At 38.3% G+C, this 19,774-nt stretch overlaps 2 protein-coding genes across 17 annotated transcripts in view; one reads left to right on the top strand and one right to left on the bottom strand.

Moving 5' to 3' along the window:
- LOC139821114 (tectonic-3) overlaps nucleotides 1-19,774 on the bottom strand; it is a 169,064-nt gene that overhangs the window by 3,234 nt on the left and 146,056 nt on the right. For all 8 annotated transcript variants that reach the window (XM_071791891.1, XM_071791885.1, XM_071791884.1 and 5 more), the window contains one exon: nucleotides 50-240. In XM_071791891.1, coding sequence (XP_071647992.1) covers nucleotides 50-240 — 191 coding nt within the window. The remainder of the gene's footprint in view (nucleotides 1-49; nucleotides 241-19,774) is intronic.
- LOC139820639 (protein FAM50 homolog) lies at nucleotides 9,477-14,632 on the top strand. Of its 9 annotated transcripts, none has more exons than XR_011734050.1 (5): nucleotides 9,557-10,531; nucleotides 11,013-11,753; nucleotides 11,831-12,432; nucleotides 12,515-12,627; nucleotides 12,733-14,632. XR_011734050.1 is itself a non-coding variant. In XM_071791044.1 (4 exons), exons 1-4 carry the CDS (start codon nucleotides 10,423-10,425, stop codon nucleotides 12,755-12,757), a joined length of 312 nt encoding a protein of 103 aa, XP_071647145.1. In that variant the 5' UTR covers nucleotides 9,477-10,422; the 3' UTR covers nucleotides 12,758-14,632. The 9 variants fall into 9 exon arrangements, 1 of the variants encoding a protein (XP_071647145.1); XR_011734054.1 differs by having other exon boundaries at nucleotides 9,562-10,531; nucleotides 11,013-11,113; nucleotides 11,544-12,432; XR_011734052.1 differs by having other exon boundaries at nucleotides 9,563-10,531; nucleotides 11,013-11,139; nucleotides 11,544-12,432.

Raw genomic sequence — 19,774 nt, 5'->3', positions numbered from 1 at the left:
ATGTTATACAGATTCTTCATATTTTTACAAATTTGTTAATAAAATTTACCTGTTTCATAGTAAATGTATTGTTGAATAACGGCAGAGATTTAATAACTGTGAAATTACTGTATGTCACAGTGAATAAAAATTGATTAACATTTGTTAATTCATTTTGTATGCATGTACCTTTCCAATTTTGTAAATATCTTAAAATCTTTTTAAACGTACATATTCCAGTAAATCCAGACTGTAGAAACTCTGAAATAATATTATTAAACATTTTTAATAATTATTATTATTATAAATCTGTAAGAGTTTGTTATTATTAAATTACTGTGTAATATTAATAGTGAAACTCCTATGTAGGGGAAGCAGCTCCTATTACCTTGACCTTGACATATATTATAGAGGTCATCCTTCAGAAGGTTTTAGCTGTTGCTTGTTTTTTTATTAAAAAGTTATTAACAAAAATAGTTTGAAAAATACAGCAGTTATTTTGAGTATTGAAAAACATAAACGACTAATATGTATGTGGAAATAGTACATGTATGAACGAAGGAAAGTCTTAAAGCAGCAGAATTGTTAATATGTTAAACAGTCTTTTTGTTTAAGCAGAGAATAGTTGGCATAGAAAAGTATATTATATTCGTAATAGTATGGCTATGAGAGTCAAACGCAGTTGTCTGTGCGTAGATGATCAGAATCACTGATTTATTCCAAATCCATTCCAAATGAATTACAATCGAACGTTTCAGCTCATAGATCGAGCCATCTTCAACGATATCAAACGACGAATAAAATTAAAATATTGCACAGTTCTCCATTCCAACGTGGTAAGTTTCCTGCTTGGAGATTTCAAGAAACGAAATTGAAAAAAACTACTAGATCCATATCTGTAAAAATAGTTACCTTATTACACCAAGTATTAATTAAAAATTCTATGGTAACTTACCAAATAGTCTGGAGAACAAATGCATCAAAATAAGCCAAGCGAGGCGGGTATATAAATGTGGTGTGAACATCACAAAAAAAAATGTATAATCTGTACAAGGGATTCTGAGATCCCGACGGCACGACACACGAAACGGTATTAACAGGCAGATGTTTTAAGTCAAATTATACAACGTGTAGGTCAAATAAGTAAGAAATAAAACTAATAAATATTCGGTGTATAAACAATGAAAATTGTAAACGTGTAGGTCAAGTCAAATTATAAAACGTGTCGGTCAAATAAGTAAGAAAATAAAACTAATAAATATTCGGCGTATAAACAATGAAAATTATAGATGAAGCCAGTAAGAAATGAAACTAAATATTCTATTTATAAGCAATGTCAGGTGTACGACGCAAATTGTGTCTGGACATGGTTTACAATTTATTTAGAATAAACACGTATGCATGGTGCATAAACTCTGTATCCGTTTGCAAGTTGAGACTATTCTTTTGTAACTTGATATGAGACATCTCTGAAACAAGTCGTTTTCCTAAATATCGTCGTTTTCTACCTAGGATTTCAACGTTCTCCCAATCAAATTCGTGGTCGAAATTAATTCTGTGTTCGGTAATAACAGACTAGGTGGTTGTATTTCTGCGAATATGGTTACGATGTTCCGAAATTCTAGTTTTTAATTGCCTCATCGTCTGACCAACATATGACGCGTCGCAATTTTTACATGAAATTTTATACACCACATTTTTATTTGATTGGATAAGGAGAATATCCTTCTGCCCTTTAATAAACTTATCAAGTTTATTCAGACTATAGAACGACAAGTTAACATCTGTAACAACTCTTTTAAATTTTTCGGATATATTAGAGACATATATGGTACTGTAAACCATACACGTTGTCTCTCTTCGTTCGTTGATGGAGGTTTATTCTGTTTTCGAGTGCATTTGTTTAGCAAAAATTTAATTCTAGTATTAATAGTGTTAAAAATGAATGTCAACGGGTAGTCGTTCTCTAAGAGAGTGTCTATTACGAATTTAAGATTTTTTAAATAATATTTCGGATGTGAAAGTAGAAATGCCTTATCAACCATGCCCATAACTGTGCCTCTTTTTTCGTAATAGACACTCTCTTAGAGAACGACTACCCGTTGACATTCATTTTTAACACTATTAATACTAGAATTAAATCTTTGCTAAACAAATGCAATCGAAAACAGAATAAACCTCCATCAACGAACAAAGAGAGACAACGTATATGGTTTACAGTACTATATGTCTCTAATATATCCAAAAAATTTAAAAGTTGTTACAGATGTTAACTTGTCGTTCTATAGTCTGAATAAACTTGATAAGTTTATTAAAGGGCAGAAGGATATTCGCCTTATCCAATCAAATAAAAATGTGGTGTATAAAATTTCATGTAAAAATTGCGACGCGTCATATGTTGGTCAGACGATGAGGCAATTAAAAACTAAAATTTCGGAACATCGTAACCATATTCGCAAAAATACAACAACCTAGTCTGTTATTACCGAACACAGAATTAATTTTGACCACGAATTTGATTGGGAGAACGTTGAAATCCTAGGTAGGGAACGATATTTAGGAAAACGACTTGTTTCAGAGATGTCTCATATCAAGTTACAAAAGAATAGTCTCAACTTGCAAACGGATACAGAGTTTATGCACCATGCATACGTGTCTATTCTAAATAAATTGTAAACCATGTCCAGAAACAATTTGCGTCGTACACCTGACATTGCTTATACATAGAATATTTAGTTTCATTTCTTACTGGCTTCATCTATAATTTTCATTGTTTATACGCCGAATATTTATTAGTTTTATTTTCTTACTTATTTGACCGACACGTTTTATGATTTGACTTGACCTACACGTTTACAATTTTCATTGTTTATACACCGAATATTTATTAGTTTTATTTCTTACTTATTTGACCTACACGTTGTATAATTTGACTTAAAACATCTGCCTGTTAATACCGTTTCGTGCGTCGTGCCGTCGGGATCTCAGAATCCCTTGTACAGATTATACATTTTTTTTGTGATGTTCACACCACATTTATATACCCGCCTCGCTTGGCTTATTTTGATGCATTTGTTCTCCAGACTATTTGGTAAGTTACCATAGAATTTTTAATTAATACTTGGTGTAATAAGGTAACTATTTTTACAGATATGGATCTAGTAGTCTTTTTCAATTTCGTTTCTTGAAATCTCCAAGCAGGAAACTTACCACGTTGGAATGGAGAACTGTGCAATATTTTAATTTTATTCGTCGTTTGATATCGCTGAAGATGGCTCGATCTATAAGCTGAAACGTTCGATTGTAATTTATTTGGAATGGATTTGGAATAAATCAGTGATTCTGATCATCTACGCACAGACAAATGCGTTTGACTCTCATAGCCATACTATTACGAATTTCCAATTTCGAGAGTCCTATATATATTATATATATACATATATTGTAACGACAACGACGATGTCCTCACGGTCTCGCCGGCCGTGAAGGAGCGCACCGTCGCTTTATTCACTAAAGATCTTTTTATAACTCGCGATACTTCTCTCCGAAACCCAGATGGTAGCTCGACTGAATATTTTTATGTTGTAAATGTTGGGCGCCAGGTGCGATTCCTCGCTCCACGATACACGAGATCGCAGTATTCTCAGGCGTGGGTTTCTTTGATTAATCGCGGTTGGAAGAGGAGAGGGAGCGTAGCGCAATCAACACACCCGAGTAACAAGGAACATGAAATTATATTTTATTTTAATGCAGATAATAAGTGGAAGGTATGTGTGTTCCACGACGAACAAGCAGAATTCGAGTACGCGCCACGTGTCACCCCACGAGCGCGATACTCATTCCGTCGCTGAACTGCACGGCAATCCCGGTCGAATTCGTACAAGACTATTCCCCGACATAAATTGCAGCGAATCCTATCCGGACGGTCAAACGCGAAATACTTGAAAACGTTTACTTCTAACAAGCGCACGAGGTCCCACTTTTATCACTATCGCAATTTCCTTACAATCTACCGCGACCGAGCTGGGGGTCTTCACTCCCCACGAGACGCACGAATGGACTCACTCGTAAACGCGACACAACCGTGAGTCATTAATCCCGATGAAACGCACGGACATCCACTTATAATTAGCGCAAACCTAACCGGCAACGATAATCCCGAGGCTCTCACACGCGCGAGAGCAACCTCCCGAAACTACGGCACGGTCAAGCAAACGAAATCACACTCAACGAAATCACACTCAACGAAATTACACGCAACGAAATTACACACGACGAAATCACACACGCTGACTGTCGGCGACCGTACTTTTGCATCCCCGAGACGGGCACTCGCGATCACTTTTTTGCACGGGCCCTCCCGCGGTATGGTACTCGGTATTATTCAGGTTACGGCGGATTTCATCTATTCTCGCGGCACAACGCGACTCCCGGGAGGGCCTTAGTATTACAATGATCTTACTCTGGGGAGGCTGAGCAGTGGCCTTACAATAGATTCCTTGTTCCGGCAGCTCGTCGTTCGGCTCGCAGGGCTGGATGGTACCAGGATGGCGGCTCGCACGACAGTGGCGTTCCTTCGGCCCAGCGGGACCACGCTGGGCCCGCGCGCGCTTGCGCGCGCCGGTTTCTCTAGCCCGGTCGGTGCTGCGCCCTGGCCTGCCAGCGATCCCTCTAGGCGGTCGCCGTGCCTTGCGAGGGCACCCCCCGCATCCGCTGTCGTCCGCCGGCGGTAGTTTTAAAGCCCGCTTGTGTAAGACCGGCTGTCCAGGCCGCGACTCATCATCCGGTTGTTCGACGGCCAGGCTGGACGGGCCATGGCTCGTCGACCGGCGGCGGTTCCCCGGTGGTGACCCCGTTTCTCGACGGGGACCTTTGTCGGGGCGTCTCCCCTCTCGGGTTCTCCGTTTCCGGGCTGCAGTGCTGTTGTGCGGGTTATGTGGGTGCCTTGACAGGTCAGCGGCTGCTCCGGCTGTGGACTCCAGCGTGATCCGTCCGTCGACCGTCCGTCCTTGGAAGCTCCCTGCTGTCCAGCTGTAAATCCCTCGGTGTGGCATACGCCGTTACAAACTCCGTGACCTTGGCCATCTGCTCCGCGCTCCCTCGATACCTGTAACGCTCGTAACAGATCTTAATCCTAACTTAAACGTTCGCCCTCCGCCCGCCCCGGGCGGAGGCACCATCCCTGACGCCTCCCTCGGCCGATCTCCCATCTGGGGTGAGGGACGTGACATTTGTCACGTCACAATATATATATATATATACAATTTTATGTGTTAGAAAACATGAATACAAAGTATTTTCTGCTTTAACCATAATTGTATGATTATAATTGTAAATATTATTTATTGAATGCATGGGCGGAACAGGGATTCCGCCCACATGTACGTACACGGAATAGATCTATAAGGGAATTAATTTGCTAATATGTGTTGTCACGACTTTTTCACTCCCGGAGCGGTCTGGGGCGTGTGCCGGATCAAAAGGGGAAAAGGAGAGAAAGGTGATAGGCCTCTCCGACGATTCGCTCGCACCTCCGACACTTCCCGAAACGATTTCAATGTTGGGCGCCAGACGCGTAAATTCGCGTCCGCGAAACTGCGACAAAAAAAAGGGAAGACGCAAAACGAAGTAAGTCGGTGTGCGAGGAAATGGCTATCTCGACCTAAGGGCTGGGGGCGAGGTTGATGAAGGGCAGCGCGATATTCGGCGGGGTGACACACAATAAATAAGGCCACGAACTCAAGCGATTAACAAGTCAAGAATAACATTTATTCTTTAGTAATTCTCGGGTGAAACAATAAATGCCAATTTGGCTTCAGTCAATCGGACAAATCAAATAATCAATCACGCGGGCGTCAGAAATAAAACAACAAAAATAGTGGTAGCGCGGACGCCAGAACTGAACGTTATCGTATAGTAAACGCGCAGAATGCGCTGTGATTAAATCAGAGAAATACAGTAGAATAAAACTTATGATTAATATGAAACATCGACAGTAAACGGAAAGATCGCGAGGGGACGGTACGTCATGCTCGGAGCGCGTGAACGCCACGTATAGAGTCGCACGAGAATTCTGTCGCCAATTATCTTAAGCTAGCGCAAATAGGAATCGTGGCGCAAGCCACGTCCCAACGTAATGAGGACCGAACGCAACGCAATAACGCGAGATAACTTTCGGCGCGATCGCAAGGAGACGCGGAATACAATAACTAACGCAAAAATACGGACTTAATCTAACGTACGAAATAACTAAAGTTAACGCCAGTCATTCAGATCGAATGCGGTACACTGTCTCTAGTGATTTTCGAACGCGAAGAACGATACGTCGAGGTACTCGGCATGACGCGAAATGTTAGAACGAACGCGAGGAAAAACACGGAATTACCGCGAGCAATAATAACACGCAGTCATGAAGGCCATGAGCCTATCGCGAGAATCGAGTAAACCACGCGAATAACGTTCTCCAGCCAGCACGGCTAATTCTCACACGCAATTACCGAAACAACGCATCCGAACATAACTATCCTAACACGAATAATACCCTACTGCAACTAACCAACATGAACGGCATGTTGACGCGATTAATGTGCCGACGCGGACGACATTCCAATATAAGTAATATTTGGTAATTCGATACGCCGTGAACACCGTGTGCGCGAGACGCAACCACGAGCGCGGGCATTACACGAAAGCGGATTCGCATTACCGGATTTCGCCAACAAATCTATCGCGATCTCCAGAGGCTCGCTATCACATCTTTATCACGATTCCGCGGCCACGATACCATCCTGAGGCCTTTCGCTCTTGCTGTCGATCGCCATTCGATACTCAGTCTCAAAGAACCGTACGTGTCGCGATATTACAAACGTTTTCCCGAACGAGAGCGCGCTGGAGGGCGGCGTCGTGGCTTCACATGTCGTTATTACTTGCGGGCAACCTCACCGATGCAATGCCTTCTCGTAGGAATCCTCGCCGTCACCTTGTACCAAGGATCGTCGCAGCGTAACAGATTCTCCCGACTCGGGGCGGCTATCGCGAATCTTACTTAGAACGTTCGGACTCGCCGACGGACGACCAGAGAATGTCTCACTAAATCCGCTCGATTGCGGTATCGATGTGGCACCCCCTTCCCGACTCCTTCAATTTGTCCCTGGGTAGCGGACTGGACTTCGTTCTGGCCGGTGTGCCTCCGGTTTGACCTCGGGGCGGTGATCAGCCACCCCGCGGGCCGGTATTTCGTGGAGGCAAATTGCTGAGGCCGGGTTTTTCCCAGGCGTCTGAGGTCCCGCTATCGGCGGCCTTGTCCATCGCTGCCTCACGCGCCGCACACCTGCCGCGTTGCTCTCGCCGTCCGGGATCCCAGTGGTCTCGTCGTCGCCTCTCTGGCTCGTCCCTGGGCGCGAATTTCCGCGCCTTGTGACGGCGGCGGGGCGGTGCCACGAAGCGGCGAGCCGCAACGTTACAGTGTGTATAAACAGTATACATGTGGGTGGGGGAGGAACTGTCGTCCCTCCCCCGCAGACAGGGGTGGGTGGGGCTACACCTCGGTTCGCGTGGAAAGTTGGGGAAAACCCCAATCGTACAATAATAAACCTAATTTCGTCTAAACAGGGATAGGATAGAGTGGGATGGACCTCGCTTTGCGTGGAAAGTACAATGCTCCAGAGAACCATCCATGTGAAACGAGGTTTACCCCATCCTACCCCACCCCTACTTACAGAGCGAAACGAGGTCTATCATTGTACGATTCGGGTTTTCAACTTTCCACCTGAACTTAAGTCCAACCCCATCTACTCCCACCTACATGTGTACTGTCTATACATACATGTCAGCAAATTACTTCCCTTAGTACTGACAAACTATTATATTTTTTAAACTTCTTTTATTAATAACTTTTTAACAAACAACGAGCGACGGCTAAACCTTTTGAATGTCGCTCTGGATCACGATCTTGACAACATATGTCAAGGTTAAGGCCATAGAAGCTGCCTCCTCTAAACAGAAGTTTTACCATATTATTGAAATAACTTCTATGAATATATTTAGTTATACAATATAAAAATTATAATATACATTTTATCAAGAGACACGGTAGTGTCTCGCGCCAAGTACGCGCGGAGCGAGACGCACCGTGACTCCTTTACGCGAACGCACGAGTTGCGAGTACCCGAGATTTTGAGATCTCAATAACGAGTGAACGGATCAAGTTCTAAGTAGGCTTGATCAATAGCTTGAGTCGATTTACAAATAAGAGTGTTTATTTTTCCGCTACGTGCCCTACGAGCGGAGATATTACGATGCAAAGTCTGAAATAGTAAATTTTACAATTAAGCGTTTCCCCGGGTCCCCTCCATGACAGTGTTACTACACTGAAAAGAGACAGCATATACGCGTACGTGACATATGTAGGTGTGCGCTCCCTACGCTCGTCGCTCAGTGCGTTCGCGTGGACAGCGCGCTGTCAGTCAGTTATTATAATCTAGTAATACATATCGCGTTTGCGATCTTATCTTCACCCGAGGAAAATCTAAAATATAATATACATATAACATTATGTATTACTTCTTTTCCGCGTGTGCGGCGACATTTTGTATGTGCGGCGATCGTTGACGTTGTTGTTGATAATGTTGATTGACAGTTGGTGAGTTATATATATTTCTTATATTAGTATAAATACATGTGAAAAATTCCATGTTTCGTAAATTAAGTTGAGTGATTAAGAGACACGGTAGTGTCTCGCGCCAAGTACATGCAAAGCGAGACCGCACCGTGACTCTTTTACGCGACTAACAAGGGAACGGTCGGAAGTGTCCCTACCCGATTTGGATGCGCTTTGGATATGTTGTTGAGCATCAAAAAATATTAGACTCGTATTTTTTTTTTCTGCGTATCTCGACGTTTATTGGTTGAAAATATCCCTAAAAAATAACGACCGATTTGGATGCCCTTTGGATATGTTGTTGAGCATCAAAAAACATTAGACACGTGTTTTTTTTTAGCTGCGTATCTCGACGTTTAGGGGTTGAAAATATCCCTAAAAAATAACGACCGATTTGGATGCCCTTTGGATATGTTGTTGAGCATCAAAAAACATTAGACACGTGTTTTTTTTTAGCTGCGTATCTCGACGTTTAGGGGTTGAAACAACCCCTTGAAAATAACGGATTTTATAGTTTTTAGCGAATATTTTCGAAAATATAAGGCGTAACGACAAAACATTTGTACGAAATGTTTATGGCTTTTTGTGCTCTTTACAATGGCGTAATCAAATTTTTAAAATTTGTCACATTTTTTAATTTAACCCCACCCCCACCTATTATTTTTGCCAAATATAACAATTTTTCCAACGCAAATTTAAGAGCGTCAAATGCCAAATACATCTATGTGTATTTTTATTATACCATTATTAGCTTTTTGGCAAGACGAGATGATATGTGGTATAGGCGTCGCGCTGTAGGTAGGTGTTGCGTTATTTCTGTTCAGTTGCGCCGTACGCTTAAAAATTTCCATTTCAACTTCGGGATGACCGAAAGCGCTGATGCAAAGGCTAGCGCAAGGCACTGACAGCGCTATTTCGAGAGTCCTAGGCTAGCAACGGAATGTCGACTCCGACATTATAAATACCGCCGAATTGTAAGATCGGGCGGGCAGTCGCAAATCATAATCTGAACGAACAGGTGCGTCACATTAACCACTACAATAATATACTATCCCGGTTACGGCACAACAAAATCAACAACCAAATTCACGCATTTGAATATCATTTGCTTGTGTCATAATTCCGAAAAGCAAGCATTTCAGATCATAAGTCTGAAGTGTAAAGAACTGTGTTGTACGCTGTCGTTTTGTGAACATGTAAGTGCATTTTTATTGTTAACTTTTATTGGTTTCTTACGCTTGTTACTTTTTTCTTTGATATTGAATATTGAATATAATTTTTTATTCAGCTCTTACTCAATTCTTTGCCAGTGACTATATAATCTTTTTTGTTCATAAAATGTCACGTTGTAAGCACCTACTATAGTATATTGTGCACCAAGGAAAGAAAGCAGCGTTTTTCAGACTCGTGTGATTTGTCGCTCTCGCCTTTGGCTCGGGTGGCAAACTTCACACGAGTCTACAACACAGTTCTTTACACTTCAGACTTATGATCTGAAATGCTTGCTTTTCGGAATTATGACACAAGCAAATGATATTCAAATGCGTGAATTTGGTTGTTGATTTTGTTGTGCCGTAACCGGGATAGTATATTATTGTAGTGGTTAATGTGACGCACCTGTTCGTTCAGATTATGATTTGCGACTGCCCGCCCGATCTTACAATTCGGCGGTATTTATAATGTCGGAGTCGACATTCCGTTGCTAGTCTAGGACTCTCGAAATAGCGCTGTCAGTGCCTTGCGCTAGCCTTTGCATCAGCGCTTTCGGTCATCCCGAAGTTGAAATGGAAATTTTTAAGCGTACGGCGCAACTGAACAGAAATAACGCAACACCTACCTACAGCGCGACGCCTATACCACATATCATCTCGTCTTGCCAAAAATCTAATAATGGTATAATAAAAATACACATAGATGTATTTGGCATTTGACGCTCTTAAATTTGCGTTGGAAAAATTGTTATATTTGGCAAAAATAATAGGTGGGGGTGGGGTTAAATTAAAAAATGACAAATTTTAAAAATTTGATTACGCCATTGTAAAGAGCACAAAAAGCCATAAACATTTCGTACAAATGTTTTGTCGTTACGCCTTATATTTTCGAAAATATTCGCTAAAAACTATAAAATCCGTTATTTTCAAGGGGTTGTTTCAACCCCTAAACGTCGAGATACGCAGCTAAAAAAAAACACGTGTCTAATGTTTTTTGATGCTCAACAACATATCCAAAGGGCATCCAAATCGGTCGTTATTTTTTAGGGATTTTTTCAACCAATAAACGTCGAGATACGCAACTAAAAAAAAACACGTGTCTAATGTTTTTTGATGCTCAACAACATATCCAAAGGGCATCCAAATCGGTCGTTATTTTTTAGGGATATTTTCAACCAATAAACGTCGAGATACGCAGAAAAAAAAAATACGAGTTTAATATTTTTTGATGCTCAACAACATATCCAAAGCGCATCCAAATCGGGTAGGGACACTTCCGACCGTTCCCTTGTAAGTACATGTGACAGGAATTATAGTAGTTTACGTTAACGTGAGTATTACTTCTGTAGTAACTTATACGATATCATCGTAGTTACTATAAAATCTCCCGTTTACGCGGAGGAATTATCGTACCGTAAGTTACTACAGAAGTAACGCTCGCGTAAACGTAGTATAGGTTAGGTTACCGGTTTCTTACAAAATTTTACATAAAACGCGAGATTCATTTATGTATGCAAGTTTGACGCCTATTGAGTTAATATGTAATAATTTTCCTATGTAAAAATAACACGATGTTATATATGCAATTTGGCGTGAACATATATAGATAATAATCACGCACGCACGCACGCACGCACGCACGCACGCACGCACGCACGCACATATATATATATATATATGTGATTTCTGCCCAGTGCTCTGAATGTCATCTAGTCATACGTATCAGGAATTTTTGATGGACTTCTTCAGAAGATAGGATACAAAGAAAATCCTAATAATGACGATATCACAAAGATGCTAAGGCTAGATGCCACGAAATGAGCATGTACCGTCGGTCACGCGGAATGCAAGAGAAAAGCCGCCGTTAAATTGAGCGAACATCTCACGAATCCTGATACCCACAAGTAATTTCTTACAATCTTTTTATAATCCCGATTATCTCATAATTTGTGTTTTTGTACGTTATATTATGCTTTGATAGAAGGAACGTGAAAGAGCGCTAGCGGCGAAGCAGGCAGAAAAGAACAAACAGAAGAGACAGATTCAATCTTTGTTTTTTAATTTGGACGAAGACGAAGATGAAACTGAGATGTCTTCTAACAAAGACAATGCCGAAAAAGCCCCGTAGTCAGAAAATGTGCAATTAAAAAGTTTAAGAAAAATCCAGATGTAGATACAAGTTTCTTGCCAGATAGGGAAAGGGAGGAGGAAAATAAACTTAGAGAAGAATTGAGGCAAGAATGGGCTAGAAAGCAGAACGCGTTGAAGGAAGAAGAAATTGAAGTCACATTCAGTTATTGGGATGGATCTGGCCATCGTCGGAGTGTTATAATGAAGATTAAAATACTCCAGTGTCACTTTTGGAGTAACATTGGCGTGATATACATATAATGTTCTGCTGCATAAATTAAATTTTCACATACAGGTAATTCTATCTATCAGCTTCTTCAGAGATGTTTAGAAGTTCTGAGGCGTGAATTCAGCGAGCTTAATAAAACAGTAATGGCAGATCAATTAATGTATGTCAAGGAGGATCTTATATTACCGCACCATTATACGTTTTACGATTTTGTTGTAACTAAGGTAAAGATACTAAATGATAAAACTTATAAAGCAATATCACAATGTTGGCATATAATTTTAATGTATGTAATATTGCGATTAGGCACGAGGAAAGAGCGGGTCTCTGTTCACATTTGACGTTCACGATGATATTCGTGTTATGCACGATGCTTCTGTCGAAACCGAGGAATCACATGCCGGAAAAGTTTTACTTAGGTATTTATCATTAAAAGAATACTTTGTATAGTTCTTTTTTATGTTATATATATATATATATATATATTATATATATAAACCGTGTCTCTTGATATTGTTTTTTAGATTGACGTATGGGCGGCCGGAGTAATTCTATATATTCTCTTATGCGGCTTTCCGTCATTCGTATCGTTAGATAACGAACAGGAAGAATTATTTGAGCGTATTCCGAGCGATTAATATGAATTCACATGGCCGTATTGGGCTACGATATCGGATTCCGCAAAGCAGTTCATCTCGAATATGCTGCAGGCACTATAATAAAGTACTATAATTTTGGCTAAATATGGACAACATATCGACCTAGTACTTTATTATATTTCGAGGTCTAGCAGCGCCAAGTTTTTTTTACAAAAAAAAGTAATAATTTTAATCAAATATGTTTATTTTGTAGTGTTATACTTCTGTCTGTAATTTTGTTTGTGACTAAATATTTTATTTTATTAAGAAATACATATATATGCTTGTAAACTTTGTATTATTTAAGTATTTCCTTGTTGGATTTAAAAATTACATATATTGACGGCAGGGAGCTGATACCGAAGAAATCAAGGAGCCTGTTCATATGAGGCGTTTCTGCGGCGCGTTTGCACGAACCGCGCGCTGTTGCGAGGCAAGATGCGACAACGCGCGCATACGCGCGTACGCAAAATGGCGTACGCGCGATGGCGAGTGTCCTATGGGTCTAAAATGCCGCAAAGCTTGTCGTAGACGCGTACGCCGTTTCGCGTACGCACGTATGCGCGCGTTGTCGCACCTCGCCTCGCGATAACGCGCGGCCACGCGCGACAGCGTCAAAACCGCCTCGTGTGAATAGACTCTAAAAAGGAAGGTATAATCAAAATCGCACACGTACGTATATGCTGTCTTGTAAAAGTTGCTAAAGTTAAAGAGAACGAAAAAGTGATCTGTATCTATATGCACGTTTGACAGGCACTATTTTTCTGAAAAATCTATCGTATTTATATGCACGTATAACAGACACTATCGCATAATAAAGATTTCTCCGAAGTATATTAATTATTTTTAATACATTTTGTGTAGTAAAAAAGATTATGATTAATACTTAAAGCATCACAATGTCAATAAGTAAGAAAATGATATTTAAAATGACAATTTATGGATATAAGTATATTTCGCTTCTTACTTTAATTAAATATTATATTATGTTATTTAAACTTCAATATAGTATCAGATTGATATATTATATTCAGTAGAACAAATCAAGAGACACGGTAGTCTCGCGCCAAGTACACGCGCAGTGCGAAACCGCCGTGACACTTTTATGCAAATGCATGAGTTGCAAGTACCCGAGATTTTGAGATGAATAATAGTCCTTGCTTGCAATTCAAGATGTAATTGATAATGTGAATACATAGCCCATTCGAAAAATGTTTTGGGATAAAAATATAAAAGATCCCAATTTAAGCAGAAAACAGTTTGTACTTTTGGTTAAAAGAGAGAACACTCTGTATTTATGCTTTCTACTATTCTCTGTTTTAGCAAAGATTGATAATTTTAAAATATATAATTGAATGAAGTTGTAAATAACATATGATCTAATAGTAAGAAGTGACATATAGATCCATAAATTATTATTATTTCTTTACTTACTGATATCGTGATATTTTAAGTTTTAAGTATTGTTTGGATCCGTATTCTATACGGCGCGCCTACGAGACCGGCAGCCCGTTCTGCACTCCAAGGTGCCTTCCCGCCCTTCGCGAGTACAAATAACACCTGTCGCCGCGACGAGCTGTCCTTACTCGCATTTAAAACACAAACGGAAAAGTATTGTACATAAGGGCACGCCTGCCCGTAAGGTAATATCTTCTCTCGCATGGAACAACTTCTCCCGGACGTTACATATACCGGGTGTCGAGACCCACACAGTGGGGATTTTTTAGGTGAGAACGAAAAAATGCTATTAATAATCGGGATCGAACGGTTCCTAATATTTAGCAAAGTGTTAATATGTAATTTCCTGTTGTTGCCTCCAATACTTTTGAGGAATTCAACAATAGTATTCTTCTTATTATAGAAAGGTAAGGAGAAGTTCTCATCTAACTGTAAGAGACATCGGACGTTGTCAGGAATCTGAATAGAAGTTAGATTAATGAATTTGTTTTTAATTGTATTGAGAGATGATTTAAAATCATTATTAGAAAAATAGTGAAAGTCTAGAGAAATTTCGAATGTATCTGTGTTGTTGTTAATATAATCTACATTAGGTATTATGTTAGGAACAGTAGGATGTGCGACAGTTGAAACATTAGTAGCGTATCTGTAAACGTAGTGGATAGATTTAATGTCATTTACTTTTGATAAGTTATGTTTGCGTATCAACCATTCAAATTTCTTATCAAAATTACTATGCCAATTTTAACTTTATTTCAAATTCTATTTCTATAATCTAGTCTAGTTATCTAGTATACGGCCTCCTGATTATTGTTCGCGTCGATTATTTTTCCCGGAGTTGTGGGGGCCCAATCAGAGAGAAGAATGAGAGACGACACGGCCCGGTTTTAGGTGATCCGCGAACGCGATACGCCCTCTGGGATCGACGTAAAACGTGCACATGAACTACGTAGCCAACGTCCGCGTTTGGGCCACGGGGTAACGCATACGTGCACGATTTAGGTTGCGTTCCGTGCTAATGTCGGTAACTCAAAGTTATTGATTTTTCGTTATGTGAGCGAGCGAGAAGGTATAAGAATGAGCGAGATGACAATAAGAGCGAGCGAGACAGTAATTGGAGTGAGCGAGATGAGAATAACACATGCAGAAGGCTTGGGCTCGGGGGTGGGGATCTGATCGAGGATCGGGCATCGAGTCTTTTCCTTGCGCGCCGTTGTTCTTATCTCGCTCACTCTTGTTACTGTCCTACTCGCTCTTATTGACGACTCGCTTGCTCTTATACCTTCTCGCTCGCTCACGTAACAGCTGTGTTTTAAGGAGGTTCTACAGATAATGGATGTATCTAAAAATTGGAAAAAACTTTATGGACGTATAAATTGAGATGCGAGAAAAGTGCTCGAAAAATTTTAGCATCGGTTACCGTGTAAAAATTTGCAAAAATGAATTTTGAAATCACAGTTTTTAACATAAGCTACATATGGCAGAGGGGCTCTTGGAGACAGGAAACGAGATATTAATTATGTAAAGGCGACCTACCAGAGATTCAAAAAACGGAGCTCTTATAGATCTTAATCTAAGCTTTTCAGAAATATCGAGAAAAACAAGGGTTATCGCGTAAAATTTTGTGATATTGGCTATTGATATTGTGATATTGAAACAGGCCATATCACAGTTCACGTAGCGTGCTTCGAATAACAAGGGAGATTTGGCAATATCGCAGCGACTGCACCCGCGCGAAAAGTGTACAGCCAGTACAGCACCACAGTATGACAGCACCTTAAACTTAAGCACCTAACGTTTACGAACGCTTACGGAGAAGTACTCGCTCTAGAATTATGTGAAATTGTGAAATAACCACGGTCATATGAGCAGAACTGTCAAGTTCGCGACGTTACCACATTTTCTTCCATTATAAGCCGCCAGAGTCAAAGGAGCACTTACACGATATTTTTAATTATTCCTCGCTTTGACTAATATGGGTATGATATAAGCTCTAACGTCATCAAAATTCACGAAAATATTTTATGAATACTTAGAATCGATGAATTTGAAGATTTTCTCTTCATCTCTCAACTGACTAGAGAGTACCTGTAGAACCTCCTTAAGACCGACACGCTTTAAAAATTAATGCAAATTATCACATTTAACATTTTTTATATATACCGGCATACACATGTATACATTTCTCAATTATATTACAATAAACGATTTACGACAACGAATCGAAAATAATTTTATTCAATGCAACTCGCTATAACTGTTACTCATTATTATATATACTTATAGTATACTACTGTTACTACGTTTACGCGAGCGTTACTTCTGTAGTAACTTACGACATATCACTCGTTTACGCGGAATAAATTATCGTAAGTTACTACAAAATCCCGTTTACGCGAAGGAATTATCGTAAGTTACTACAGAAGTAACGCTCGCGTAAACGTAGTATGTGACACTTATATATTATACTGTTTATATGTTGCATCCAGTCCCTATAAGCGCGTAATATCATTTGATATTAAATAATATTCTTGGTATATCCTTAGAATAATAAATGAGTAATTTAAGAATATACCAATAATATTAAATAATATTAAATAATCTTCCTGGAATATGAATAGATTGTTATATGTCCACTTCATATAATATTAAATAAATAATATTATTTAATGTTATTAAAATATTATTTGAGAAAAGAAAAAGTATTTTATAATGATATTCTGAATATTTAAAAAGTAACATTATTTAATATTATAATGATATTCTGAATATTAAAAAGTAACATTATTTAATATTATTTGATATTATAATAATATTCTGAATATTAAAAAGTAATATTATTTAATATTATTTAATATTATAACAATTAAGTTATATGTGATCGGTAATCGCTACTCTGTATGAAGGATATATGGACAAATAGAAAAAATTATAAATTTTATTACTTTCATCAAATAAAATCTTTATTCATAATTTTGTATATTTTTTAATTCGTTGAGTAACAATTCTAATCTTTTTATAAAAAAAAGCAATTTTTTGAGAAACGGTATTTATAATTTAGTCAGTGTTTAATGATCGGCCTGACTGGCAATATATTAAAAATTATAACGACGTTTCGACCTCTATTTTGGGTCCTTATCAAGTTTATGCTGGAAAATATAAATTGCCGGTAATACATATAAAAAGGGGGACAATGCAAATTACGTATTCTACTTACATTGATCAATGTGCGTCAAACAATATAAAATTAATCATCGTTACGTTTTAACAAGGCGGATGGAAAACAGATATAAACTTTGTGCGGCATGACCGTCACGTATAGCGCCTGACGAACGACTGATATACATTGTGTCGTCAAGAATAATCACAAATACGTATATAGCGCCTGACGAACGACTGATAAACATCGTGTCGTCAAGAATAATCACAAATACATAAAATAACATAGAGTGTAAAGTTTAAAGAGTAGCGATTATACGATTGTAAACCAACGGTAAGTTTTCTGTGTCCTTCTGCAAATTTATAGCGTCTGTATGCTTTTTGATTAATATCATTTCAGCCGTTTCACGTTTTTTGACATACTGTTCCCTGTGCAAGATCGTGGCCTCTTGCCATTTAAAATTATGGTCAAAATCGATTCTGTGCTTGCTTACAACCGATTGCTGACTGAAGTGCTTGTTAATGTCTGCACGATGCTCTTTAACGCAAGTTTCTAAGTGGCGCTTGGTTTGGCAATCGGTTGTAAGCAAGCACAGAATCAATTTTGACCGTAATTTTAAATGGCAAGAGGCCACGATCTTGCACAGGGAACAGTATGTCAAAAAACGTGAAACGGCTGAAATGATATTAATCAAAAAGCATACAGACGCTATAAATTTGCAGGACACAGAAAACTTACCGTTGGTTTACGATCGTATAATCGCTACTCTTTAAACTTTACACTCTATGTTATTTTATGTATTTGTGATTATTCTTGACGACACGATGTTTATCAGTCGTTCGTCAGGCGCTATACGTATTTGTGATTATTCTTGACGACACAATGTATATCAGTCGTTCGTCAGGCGCTATACGTGACGGTCATGCCGCACAAAGTTTATATCTGTTTTCCATTTGCCTTGTTAAAACGTAACGATGATTAATTTTATATTGTTTGACGCACATTGATCAATGTAAGTAGAATACGTAATTTGCATTGTCCCCCTTTTTTATATGTATTACCGGCAATTTATATTTTACAGCATAAACTTGATAAGGACCCAAAATAGAGGTCGAAACGTCGTTATAATTTTTAATATATTGCCAGTCAGGCCGATCATTAAACACTGACTAAATTATAAATACCGTTTCTCAAAAAATTGCTTTTTTTTATAAAAAGATTAGAATTGTTACTCAACGAATTAAAAAATATACGAAATTATGAATAAAGATTTTATTTGATGAAAGTAATAAAATTTATAATTTTTTCTATTTGTCCATATATCCTTCATACAGAGTAGCGATTACCGATCACATATAACTTAATTGTTATAATATTAAATAATATTAAATAATATTACTTTTTAATATTCAGAATATCATTATAATATCAAATAATATTAAATAATGTTACTTTTTAATATTCAGAATATTATTATAATATTAAATAATATTACTTTTTAAATATTCAGAATATCATTATAAAATACTTTTTCTTTTCTCAAATAATATTTTAATAACATTAAATAATATTATTTATTTAATATTATATGAAGTGGACATATAACAATCTATTCATATTCCAGGAAGATTATTTAATATTATTTAATATTATTGGTATATTCTTAAATTACTCATTTAATATTCTAAGGATATACCAAGAATATTATTTAATATCAAATAATATTACGCGCTTATAGGGACTGGATGCAACATATAAACAGTATAATATATAAGTGTCACATACTACGTTTACGCGAGCGTTACTTCTGTAGTAACTTACGATAATTCCTTCGCGTAAACGGGATTTTGTAGTAACTTACGATAATTTATTCCGCGTAAACGAGTGATATGTCGTAAGTTACTACAGAAGTAACGCTCGCGTAAACGTAGTAACAGTAGTATACTATAAGTATATATAATAATGAGTAACAGTTATAGCGAGTTGCATTGAATAAAATTATTTTCGATTCGTTGTCGTAAATCGTTTATTGTAATATAATTGAGAAATGTATACATGTGTATGCCGGTATATATAAAAAATGTTAAATGTGATAATTTGCATTAATTTCTAAAGCGTGTCGGTCTTAAGGAGGTTCTACAGGTACTCTCTAGTCAGTTGAGAGATGAAGAGAAAATCTTCAAATTCATCGATTCTAAGTATTCATAAAATATTTTCGTGAATTTTGATGACGTTAGAGCTTATATCATACCCATATTAGTCAAAGCGAGGAATAATTAAAAATATCGTGTAAGTGCTCCTTTGACTCTG

The sequence above is a fragment of the Temnothorax longispinosus genome, chromosome 10 (assembly GCF_030848805.1).
Source record: "Temnothorax longispinosus isolate EJ_2023e chromosome 10, Tlon_JGU_v1, whole genome shotgun sequence".
Classification (NCBI taxonomy): Eukaryota; Metazoa; Arthropoda; class Insecta; order Hymenoptera; family Formicidae; genus Temnothorax; species Temnothorax longispinosus.
The sequence above is the reverse complement of the archived record's forward strand: the minus strand, read 5'-3'. Positions and strand labels throughout refer to the sequence as shown.

Coding starts and splice junctions, on each gene's coding strand:
- LOC139820639 (XM_071791044.1), top strand. Junction 12,433..12,514: donor ACGATTTTGTTGTAACTAAG/GTAAAGATACTA, acceptor TATTGCGATTAG/GCACGAGGAAAGAGCGGGTC. Junction 12,628..12,732: donor GCCGGAAAAGTTTTACTTAG/GTATTTATCATT, acceptor ATTGTTTTTTAG/ATTGACGTATGGGCGGCCGG.